The sequence below is a fragment of the Diabrotica virgifera genome, chromosome 5 (assembly GCF_917563875.1).
Source record: "Diabrotica virgifera virgifera chromosome 5, PGI_DIABVI_V3a".
NCBI classification, from domain to species: Eukaryota; Metazoa; Arthropoda; class Insecta; order Coleoptera; family Chrysomelidae; genus Diabrotica; species Diabrotica virgifera.
The window spans coordinates 148,140,770-148,152,946 of record NC_065447.1 but is presented as its reverse complement, the minus strand read 5'-3'; the positions used below and the strand labels follow the sequence as shown (position 1 = coordinate 148,152,946).

At 31.6% G+C, this 12,177-nt stretch overlaps 1 protein-coding gene across 3 annotated transcripts in view; it reads left to right on the top strand.

Moving 5' to 3' along the window:
- Nucleotides 1-216: 216 nt before the first annotated feature.
- Nucleotides 217-12,177, top strand: part of LOC126884498 (zinc finger protein 675-like) — a 67,904-nt gene continuing 55,943 nt past the window's right edge. For all 3 annotated transcript variants that reach the window (XR_007698067.1, XM_050650437.1, XM_050650436.1), the window contains exon 1: nucleotides 217-589. Coding sequence is in view for 2 of the 3 variants with exons in the window: in XM_050650437.1 (XP_050506394.1) it covers nucleotides 352-589 (238 nt within the window). In the remaining variant the exon portion in view is untranslated. The remainder of the gene's footprint in view (nucleotides 590-12,177) is intronic.

Below are 12,177 nucleotides of genomic sequence, written 5' to 3'. Positions count from 1 at the left end.
CAAATTTTACTTGAATTTGTACTTTAAAATCGTGGTTTCGAAAGCAGTAGTCCGAAAGTCAGACTACCGACGTCATCAATTGCGACGTTGCCTTTTTCTCTTCATGGCTTGTAAAGTAAAGGTGGCTGTGGCAAGAAAATACCCCGAAAAAGAGGAAGAAGATGTTATGTTGACTTTTGACGTGTAGTTCCATGTCTTAGTTCCGTTGGTTCCGTTAGTTCCATGTAGTTGTAAATATAACCATAAATATAGAAAACTGAACTTGCACCTTGCACCTTGCACATTTGCATTATATTTTTTATTTGTAAAGTGTGTAGAGTTTGACATACAAAAAACCAAGTTTAAAATACTATGGATGTAAAACAAGAGATTAGTGAGGAGGCTTGTAAAGCAGAAATATATTATAATAAGATGGATGATGATTTATTAATGGACAACTGCAAAATTGAAATTCAGGAGGAATGTAAGAAAGAAAGTACACATGATACATTTGTTTATTCAGAGGTACAGCAATTCCCGATGAAGATTGAAGTAAAACAAGATGAAAGTAAACTTACACCAGTTGAAGAAATAGGAATAATAGAAAAAAGTAAATACCTAAGCAACTAAGTAACAAGAATAATTATAGTGCAGTAATTTAAGGTCTTCTGGTCTTCATCTCCGATTTCGTTGAACCTCCATCGATCTTCATGAAAATTGGTGAGTACAGTAAAATCTTGATAGAACGGACTTCGGATATAACGGACCAAAAATCAGATCGAATGTAAAAAAATTTGAATGCAAAAAATATGAAAAATCGGATTCTAGAAGGAAAAACAAAAAGGACAGGATCTCATCACTGCTTTATGCTAACGCTGATGGATCGCATGGATTGACTACTATAATTGTTGTTAAATCTCGTAAACCTAGTAATGCTAAAGATATAATCATCAAAGGGCATCATCTGCCCGTTTCATATTATAGCTCTAATAGGGCATGGTTCACCAGATATTTTCAAAAATTAGTTTTTAACCAGCCACCTGCCACGTGGCTTTGCAAGGCGCCAACTGCCACGGGTGCTCACAGCATCCCTTAAAAATTGTCTGTGATCTACTTGTTTATAAACAAAATAATGTGTTGAGTTACACAAGTATATAAAAAACTTGCTTTATTAACTTATTAGCTGCTAATATATTATAAAAGTTAAAAAATAAGATTAAAAAGGTATTATAAGCAAATTAGCAAGTACCAACCCATAATAAATGAAGTGAAGTAAAATATCTAAAAAAATTGAGATATAGAGACAATATTAATAATTTAAATCAGTTGTTACAATAAAAAAATGTAAAACTAAAACACAAAAAAAAAATTTAAAACTTAAACTGCCAGATGATGACACCCCGATTCGACTTTAGAGCTACAAGTTCAGAATGACACTAAATAACCACTTCAAATGCAAACAGATCTATGCTATATAATATTATATAAAGCTACTATGATGCACAGCACGGTTAACAAACTTAAAATACCAAATATTTGATGAAAATGAGTTATGGGGTGCTGTTAGCACCTCACGTGGCAGGTGCCGGGTTAAAGGATTAGTACCTGCAGTGAGAAAATTTCAAGAGAACAAACTGGTAATATCGCCTAAAGAGGTGAAATGTTTATTGATTTTAGACAAAGCTCCTGCTAATCCTCCTGAAAGTATTCTAAATTCAGAAGATGGCAACTTTAATTGTATGTTTTGTCAAAAAATACATTGCTTATTCAACCCATTTATCAGTGAATAATTTTGTCAACCAAATGAGTATATTGCAGAAAGTTTTTAAATGAAGTAAAATAGTATCGAAAAAAACTTTATTCCTTTTTTAACTTACAGATGTGTACACTCTATCTAAATACAGTACCTACAAAATATTTTTTGATTGATTTTAAACCTATTTTTATACAACAGACTTTCGGTTTTAACAGACATCCCTTCCCCCCAATTAGTCCGTTATATCGAGGTTTTACTGTAGTTGGATGCCACACCTTCTCGAGGGTGAAAATTGTTTTATTAAAAATAGAGGGACAAATTCTAAGCAAAATTTGTTAGGTGTATAAAGATATTAAAACAAGTCAATATTTTTTGAATTACTTATTAACACGTTCGGTGCCCAACTTGAACAATCGCCATTTGGCTGGTACCACATACTTAAATCATTCATTGTTAAATGTTTACATAAGTAAGGATCCCTAAAAATGCGTATTTTTTTTAGACTTTATGGCTGGTTTCACCAACGACAAATAGTAGTTTATTCTGTGAATAAAGTTATTCGACCAATAAACTGACATTACTCCATTTTACGAACGTCAAGTAAGACTGCTTTTATTTATTTATTAAATAAATAGTTAATCTTCCAACAAATTGGCAAGTTAATCTCACTGTAAATATTTACAAGTAGAGTAGAGTAGAGTATTTATTGGTAATAATGTACAAATGTACTTTTACAGGTCAGCAATAATTAAAATTGTCTAAAATTACATTAAAAGTTGACAGTACTTCAGTAAAAAAACCTATTACTAAAATTTAAAAACTAAACACTAATTAAATTACAGGACAAAACAAAATTTAGATCTGAAGTACTCCTCAAATGAGTAGAAAGCACCCATCAGAAGATAATTTTTAATTTGTCTCTTAAATTGGTTAAAATCAAGACTTTTAATAGATATTGGTATACAGTTATAAAATTTCAATGCTAGGTATCTGGTTCCATTTCTGGTCCTCTCAAGTCGACTGAAGTCTGGTACAAGGGCATCATGATTTCTAGTCTGATAAGTATGCTGTTGTGTTTTATACAGATCTACATTTTGATGAACATACAACAGGCACTGCATAATGTACACAGAAGGTAGTGTGAGAATCCTCAGGTTTCTGAAAGACTGCCTACAATCGTCCCGATAACCCTGACCTGTGATTATGCGAATACACTTTCTCTGCTGACCAAACACCTTATCTATATGGCAAGAGTGTCCCCAGGAAAGGATTGCGTAAGTTAGTCGTGAGTGAAAGTTGCTGTGATATGATGTAAGAAGGGTTTGAAGGGAGGTAACCTTAGATAGGTTTCTAAATAAAAAGAGTTGGCTTGAGAGCTTTTGGGAAAGTTTCAGTATGTGCCGTTCCCAAGTGAGTCCCTGATCAAGATAAACACCAAGAAATTTAGCTTCCTGTGAACAATCTGTTAAAATGGGATGTGTAATGGTGTTATGTCTTAGGGTAAAGTTCACTGTTTGTGATTTTGAGTTATTGAGAGAGAGACGATTTGCCAAAAACCATCGGAACAAATTGCTCTCTGTGGTCTCAAGATCAATATCACTGATTTGGGAAGGGTGGTAACTTTGATAGCATGTAGTATCATCAGCAAATAGGACTGTGCTTACCGGGCCCTCTTGTGAAAATCCCAAGTCATTTATATAAATGAGAAATAATATTGGACCTAGAACTGACCCTTGAGGCACTCCATACATCAAAGGTTTTTTATCAGATTTAAGCTGGTTAAAAAACACATATTGAAATCTATCTGATAGATAAGACTCAATCAATTGAATAGACATAGGATGAAAATTATAGGCATGTAATTTTTTAAGAAGAATACTATGAGTGACACAATCAAAAGCTTTAGTAAGATCAAGGAACGAGGCAAGGGTATCAAGAAAGTTTTCAAATCCTTCCAAAATACTGCCTGTAAAATGATCGATAGCAAGTGTTGTTGTTTTGTTTTTTCTAAATCCAAATTGCTGCACTGCAAAAAGCCGATTAGATTCAAAATAGTCATTGATCTGCTTCTTTAGGATTCTCTCAAACACTTTGGAAAGAATTGGCAAAAGAGAAATTGGACGAAAGTTATTATGATCATCAGCCGAACCTTTACGTTTAAAGAGAGGTATGACTTTCGCAGTTTTAAACACTGAAGGAAAAATGCAGGATGAAATTGAGTAGTTTATTAGTTTAGTTAAAGGTAAGCTAATGTTGTGTTTAATTGCCTTGATTATTTTTGTGTTCATTCCATCCGGGTCCTTGCTCTGGCTATTTTTTAATTCTTCAATTGCTTTTACAACTTCCTCCAAATTTGTTGGCTCAAATCTGAAGGAGCAATGATTAGAGGCGAATGAAGGAGCATGTGGTATAAAACTAAGGTATGTATTGAATGATTGGTCAGTATGATTAAGTGTATTTATTACATTTTCAGCAATACCACAGAAGAAATCATTAAAACTATTTGCATTGAGTGATGAATTTTTTATTGGTAAATTCTTACATCTTGAGTTTATTAGGGACCACATAGCCTGTTTACGTTTCTTAGAGTTTAATATAAAATCATCATTAGATTTAATCTTTGCCTTATGTATAGCATGTCTGTATTTTTTCCTATATTCTGAGAGTGTTTTCTTTGTCACTAAAACGGGTCACTTTTATTTAAAGATGTCAAAAATTGTAGTTTCTCCCTCATAAGTTTCAAATCATCATTAAACCAAGAATTTTTTTTACATTGTTTACCTTGCTCAACAAGCCTAGATTTTTCAGGAAAAGACAGATTTATTGCCTGCGTTAAAATATCGATAAACATTTTAAACCTTGAGTCCACATCAATACATTCATTATCAATAAATTCAAAATTTTGTAAGCAAAGATTGTTATTTAAAGAGGCCAGTCCCATCTCTGTAATGGGCCTGTAGCTTATTCTAGATTTAGAAGTAGTTTGGGACACTTCACATTTAAACAATATGCCTTTGTGGTCTGAAGTGTGTGAAAGATCAACAGCTTCGGATTGCAACATGGTACTATTAATATTTGTAAATATGTTATCAAGACATCTATTATAACGGATGTTAAATTTTATTGAAAAGAAAGTACAAGTACTTTACAAGAAAGTAAATTCGTCAATTTAACTTTAAATTATCCAAATTATATTGAAACAAAATAAAAATATAAACGTCTACTTAATAAATTTTATTCGACGAATAACTATTCATTGATTTATTTGTTGTTGGTGAAACTGGACCTTTTAGCCTAAAAATTAGTAAAAAGGCAAAATTTTCGTGTTTTTTATTACGAAACATACAAAAGTGTAGAAATGTTAAAACAATTGAAAAAAAATTATAAAATTTAGAAAATTGAAAATTAACCAGATTAAAATGCTATCAAAGTACGAAATAGCTTTAGTTATTATAACTTATATAAACAAATTGTAAATACCATTCATTATTTTCTCATTAAATTATACAAAAATAAACAATATTGTAAAATGGCCCAAAATTCATCTTTTGGAAAAAGAAGTCCAGCACGTTTGCGTCCAGCAATATACGGTATTCTGATAATTTTCAATATTGCCAAATGTACATGTGTGTTTTTCGGAGTAAATAGGTATTGAACTTCAATTTTAATAAAAGATACATATTATTATGAGTTATTGTTTTTGGGGATTACATAATTATTATGTTGAATTTAAATTTTAACAACAGCAGTTCATATGAGTTATTTTTTTTGGGGTGTAAATAAATTGAATTTCAATTTTAAGTATTATTAATAATTACGGAGTAAATAATATTCATCATTAAAATTGTATTTTCTGTTTTATTTATTAAAAAGAACTCATAAATAATAAAAGTTTATTCTCAAATATAGATTATTATCTAATGTTTTGGCCGATACCAAGTTATATATTTCAATATTTTCTCTATTAACTACTGCAATATTATGTAAAACAACAAGCTGATATTATTCTTTGAACAAAAGGTAACTAGCATCTCATTCCACATGTTAAAATGAGAAATCTCTTCAAAATACCAAATGTTCTTTCAACAACAATTATTATTGAAGCAACTTGTATGTACCAATGTCCTTAGGTAGTTGAGGACTGGATATCCATTATTCCCTAATAATACATTCTCCAGAAATTCCCCATTTTATATAGGTACCCATAATATGCAAAAGTATTTAACAACTCCTACAATAGTATTTCTAATTGTACTTCCATATTTTAGGATGAGTATTATGGGTTATGGTATTCTTTAAATGTTTTAACTTTTTCAATGATCTTATTACAAGTATCCTGTAATAACGGATCCTTTATTTTACATTTGCAAAAAGTCTCTAGTATTGGAATTAGTAATTTCGCAATAAACAATAATTTTGAAAGATGTGGCAACATTGACAACAAAGATATGGCAAACAATAATTTTGGTAGATGTGGCCGTTGACAGCAATTAAAATGGCGGATGCGGTTTAAAATTGATGTCAAAATATCAGTTTTTGGAATGAAAACTACAGAAAAACTATAACTCAGCACGAAAAAATGTATAGAATGTAAAGTGAATAAAAAATAGCCAAAAATATACTGTGCAAATGTATTGTGTGTACTGTGAGTAGCCTTACTAATGTACCAATTTACCCATTCATTTAAGCACAGTACTACTGACGGAACTTATGCATCATCAGTACCTTCTGTAAAATCTTTGTGACGCTGCTCATGCGTCATGTGTACCGAACGTGTTAAAGCTCAAATATTTTAATTTTTCCTGAAAAAATTCATGTTTTAAAGCAGTTGTTCATAAATAACGCAAAACTATAACTTTTTATACAAAAAAGTTATCATTACAATACTTAACTGAAGATAATAAAAAAATTGAATAAATTCCTTACTTGAAAGACATTTAATAGTCTAAGAGCTAGTGAACCCTCCGACTAACGGTCGTCCTGTAAGGCTAGAAATTTGTTTAGTGATAATTCATAGCACACCAAGGCTAAAAACCATGACCTGGCAGGCATCAGCCGTGCACGTGTATGTACCAGGTGAATCGAAAAGTGCAAATTTAGGGGGTAAAATAAACTTTCTTCTGTAAAGTTTAAATTTAAGTACGTATGTGTTTGAGTAGGTCATTTAGAAGAAATGTGTACAATGACAGGCGATTCTGAAGAGCATAAGACCTTGCCAGGCGAGGGGAAAGATTAAAGGGTTTTCCTAAAATTATCTTTTTTGCATCGAACAGTTTTTTTAGGTTTTTTGAATCATTCCAAACAGAAAAGGTCTTTAGTGACTTTTCTCTTAGGTTAATAATTTTTGTTATATATATATATATATATATATATATATATATATATATATATATATATATATATATATATATATATAGTGACTGTACACCCCGATATGGGGCTAAGTCGCGTAAGCTTTCTAGATCCTATTTCTTAGGGAGGATCAGTCCCTTTTGCTTATGTTATCTTCTTAACGATTTCTCTCCATTTTTTCCTATCTCTAGTTTTTCCCCGCCATTCTCTGACTCCTGCGTTTTTTAAGTCTTCTTCAACTTCTTGCAACCACTTTGATCTTGGTCTTCCTCTTTTCTTTCTTCCTCCTGGATTCCATTCTATCATAGCATATGTCACTGCTTCATCTCCTGCCCGCCAGATGTGACCTAACCATCTAACTCTGCATTGCTTTATTTTGGTCACGATATCTTCTTTTAGTACTTTCTTAATCTCTGCATTTGTTCGGCTTCGATATTCATTTTGCTCTGTTCTGATTGGTCCCAGTATGGTTCTCATGATCTTTCTCTCCACTATTCTTAAGTTTTCTTCATCTTTTTTAGTCATCGTCATTGTTTCTGCTGCGTATAATAATATTGGTCTAATTATGGTGTTATACATTCTCATCTTGGTTTTAATAGACAGTATTTTGCTTTTAAGTAGTGTTTTATTTGCAAAATAAGCTTTATTCGCTGCCAATATTTTTTCTTTTATTTCTGGTATTCTTTCACCCGTTTTGCTTATTGTCACTCCTAGGTATTTGAAATGTTCTACATCTTCAAACTCTGAATTTCCTATTTTGGTTTTTCCTTTTATTGCTGGTTTCCCTAGTCTTAATATTTTCGTCTTTTCTTCATTTAATGTGAGTCCCATTGTCTCCCCTTTCTCTTTTATTTCTTCTAGCATTTCTTTCATTATGTTTCTATTTTTTGCAATAATAACAATGTCGTCTGCATATGCAATTATTTGTCCACCTCTTGTTCTTAGGTTTCCTTTGTTTATATTTCGTAGTACATATTCTAAAGCTAGATTAAACAGTGTCGTGGATAAGGCATCCCCTTGTTTCACTCCTTTATTTATAATGAATTCATCTGTCTCGCCTCTTTGCGTCTTTATGCTAATTTTGGTAGTTCTCATTGTCATATTTATTAATTTTCTGAGTTTATGTGGGATTTTTAATTTTTCCAGGGCAATCATTAGTTGTTTTCTCTTAATCGAATCAAATGCCTGTTTGAAATCGATGAATAGCATTTCTAATTGCAGTTTGTATTCATTTGCTTTTTCCATTATTTGTTTTATTGTGTGTATAGCATCTATTGTTGATCTTCCTTCTGTGAATCCACATTGGTACTGTCCCACTCTCTTCTCCGTGATCTTTGACAATCTTTTTCTTATTATCGAAGTCAATATTTTATATGTTGTGCTTAGTAGTGTTATTCCTCTATAATTTTCACAAATTTGTTGGTCTCCCTTTTTATGTATTGTTATTACCTGCCCTATCTCCCAGTCCTCTGGCATCTTCTCTTCCTTCCATATATTTTTCAATAGTGATAGTATTTTTTCCTTCAGTTCCTTTCCTCCATATTTTATAAGTTCCATGTTAATTTCGTCTTTTCCTGGAGCTTTTCCATTTTTGCTCTTCTGTATTATTTCCTCGAGTTCATCTATTGTTGGCTCTTTTGAGACTGCAATGTGTATTTCGTCTGCTTCTTCGTCCACCGTTTCCTCTTCTTCGTACATTTCTTCTCCAGTGTATTCCTCCGTCAAGAGTTCTCTGTAGTGATCTGCCCATACCTGCCTATATTCATTGTCTTCTATAATGACTATTCCCTCTTTATTTTTTACTCCGTTTGTTTTACCTTTGTATTTTTTGGTTTGTTCTTTAATATTTTTATAGAAATGTTTCGTGTTTCTATTTGTTCTTTCCTGTTCTATTTCTTGCATCTTTTCATCTGCCCATCTTCTTTTATTTTGTCTTATAATTTTCTTAGCGTCCTTTCTTAATTTTTCATAACTTTCTCTGTCTTCCTCTTTATCCGTTCTCAGCCATTTAATTCTTGCTTGCACCTTTTGTGCTGTTAGTTCTTTACATTCGTTGTTATACCATTCGTTTTTTGTTTTCTTCTGGTGTTTGCCTACCTGCTTTTTTGCAGCTTCTTCTATTGACTTTTTGATCATGTCCCATTCTGATTTGATGTCCTCTGCTTTATATTTCTCTCTTATTTGCACTGTTACTTCTTCTTCATATTTTTTTCTAATATCTGCATTCTGCAATTTATTGACATTCCATTTTTTCTGTTGATTTTTCTGTTTAGTTTGGATTTTAACTTTTTGTCTTATGGTGGCTGCGACCATATAGTGGTCTGAATCCGCACACGCACCTCTGAAAGTTCTCACGTCCTTCATTGAAGATTGTTTTCTTTTGTTTATTAGTATGTGATCAATTTGGCTATACGTTTTCTGATCAGGTGACCTCCATGTTACTTTATGCATTTTAGGGTGTTCAAATTTTGTTGAGCTTATTATCATGTTTGTTCTTGTTGCTAGGTTACATAGTCTTAGACCATTATCATTAGTGTTTTTGTGTACGGTGTGTTTTCCTGCAATTTGCTGTAAAAAATCTTCTTTTCCAATCTGGGCATTGAGGTCTCCTAGTATAATTATAACATCTTCTTTGGGTATTTTTTCCATCTCTTCTTCTATCTTATCATAAAAATTGTCTTTATCGTCTGTGTTGCTTGTTTCTGTAGGTGCGTATAGGTTTAATAGTGATATATTGAATGGTTTATTATTTATTCTTACATACGCAATTCTTTCACATATCGGTTTAAAGTTTATGACTTTTTCTCTTAGCTGTCCTAGAATCATGAATCCCACTCCTTTTTGTCCTTGCTTCTTTCCTCCTGAGTATAATAGTGTAAAGTCTTGTTTATCAATCTGTCCTTGTCCCTCCCACCGTATCTCTTGCAGTGCTGCAATATCTATTTTATACTTTGCTAGTTCTTTGCTTATTTCTAGCATTTTTCCTGGTGCCAACATCGTTCTTATATTCCATGTGCTTATTTTCAGTTCTTTATGTTTTTTATTTTTTTGTTTTCGTCTTGTATTTTTGTTTCCTTGTCTGCTCTTATTTATTTCTTTTTTGTGATACATCAATTTATCTGCACTCATTTCCTTTTTATTTGCCTCGTCCGTCGCCAAATAAGTATTGTCTTGTATTCTCTCATCAGTTGCTAGTTTTTTGAAACGTTTTGAAAAACCTCATCCAACTGATTCTTGTTCTTATTCCATTTCCTCTCCCGTCCATCTATTATCAATTTGTTGTGCTTAATTTGGACGCGTTTTCCTTTCTTTATTTCATCATTTGCTATTTTGACTATTTCTTTTTGTATTTGTAATTCCTCTTTCGTTAAATCATTGTTTATATATATTCTTTCTTCTTTTACTTCTTTAAGTTTTCTTTTATTTTCCATTACTTTTATTTTTTCCTCTTTGTTTGGCAATCTGACTAAACATGTTTTGTTTCCTAATTTCACAGCTTCTTCTATCTTTATATTAATATCTAGTTCTTTTTTCATAAAGTTCTCCATTGTTTCTTTTAGTAATCTTCTATCTCCCGTATCTATTGTCATTCCCTGTACTATAACATTATTTTCTTTTCTTGCTCTATCGAGTCTTTCAAGGCGCACTTTTACATCTTCCAGTTCCTTTTTCATATGTTCATTTTCTCTTCGCACTTCACCATTCTCTTGTCTTAATTCTTCTAATTCAACTCGGAGTTCCCTCATTTCTTCTCTGTATTGCCTTTGCTCCTCTTTAATTTCTTTTACGTGAATTTTCAGATCTTGTGTCTCTTTCGTTAAGTTTGCCATCATATTTAATATTTGGTCTAGTTTGTCTTCCTCTGTGTTCCTTTTATCTGGGGTTCTTGATACTTTTTTGCTTTTCGAAAAAGACTGCTCTTCATTTTCTCTATATCTTTTCCGATTATCGTCGGATGTGTAATCGTCGGGGTTCATTTTCTTACCGAAATTGCTCGCGATAAAATCACCCTCCCCACCTATCGCGCCGGAGGAAGATGATTTTCTCAAGCAATATGTTTCTCTTTCGAATGTGTTACCCCTAAATTGAATTAAATTAAATTAAATTATTTTACGTTATTTTGGAGCAGTTCGATTCAACAGTTCCCACCTTTAACTTTCAAAATTCCAGTTTCTGGAGCTTGTAATCAACGTTCTAATGATCTACTTTTTTGGCTTGATGTTGAATTAAATTGTATTTGTTGTTTTAAGTTTTTTAAAATTGTTTTGTTATATAAGCGATTAAAAATTTTGAAAATTGCGAAATCGGCCATTTTTAAACCTAAATCGGACATTTAACTAAAAATTTCAATGTTGCCAAGGTAATTTTAACTATTTATAATGGGAAATAAGCCACAATATTATTAAAAAATGGTTTTTATTAACGTTTCGACGCCCAAATCGGGTGCCGTTGTCAAAATACAAAATACTATTAACATAAACAAAAATGGTGTTGCTTAGTAAAAAAATTCTTCTAATAATTTATTTAATTTGACTCATTTATATCGGCAATTCAGATACATAATATGATACATTTTAAAGTAGAAGACTTTAAAATGATATTGCCAATATTTATGAGTTGCGTTCCTGGGACGACTTTACTGAAAGATAGTTCATTCGATTACATGAAATCAACCCCAACTCAAGAATATCCCTCACAAAAAAATCATAGCATGTGATCCGTCTTTAAAAAGACAACCACATGCAATGGTGACATTAAAATTCTCGCGTTAGAGATCTCATAGTAAATCACGAGGGAAAACCAGGAAAAACCTCGTGATACTATCCCGACATCGTAAGTATTTGGTCTTACATTTAATTTACTCTCAAAATTAATACCAAATTCTGACTTAACTATAATTTCGTTTAAATTATAAATAATATCTATAATACATGGATATATAAGTAATACTAAAATATAAAATATGTACTAACTTGACTATTGACTTACTAATTGTGGTATTTTCTTTCTATGTATTTCTTTTATTTCTAATAAAAATCATTTTTTAATAATATTGTGGCTTATTTCCCATTATAAATAGTTAAAATTGT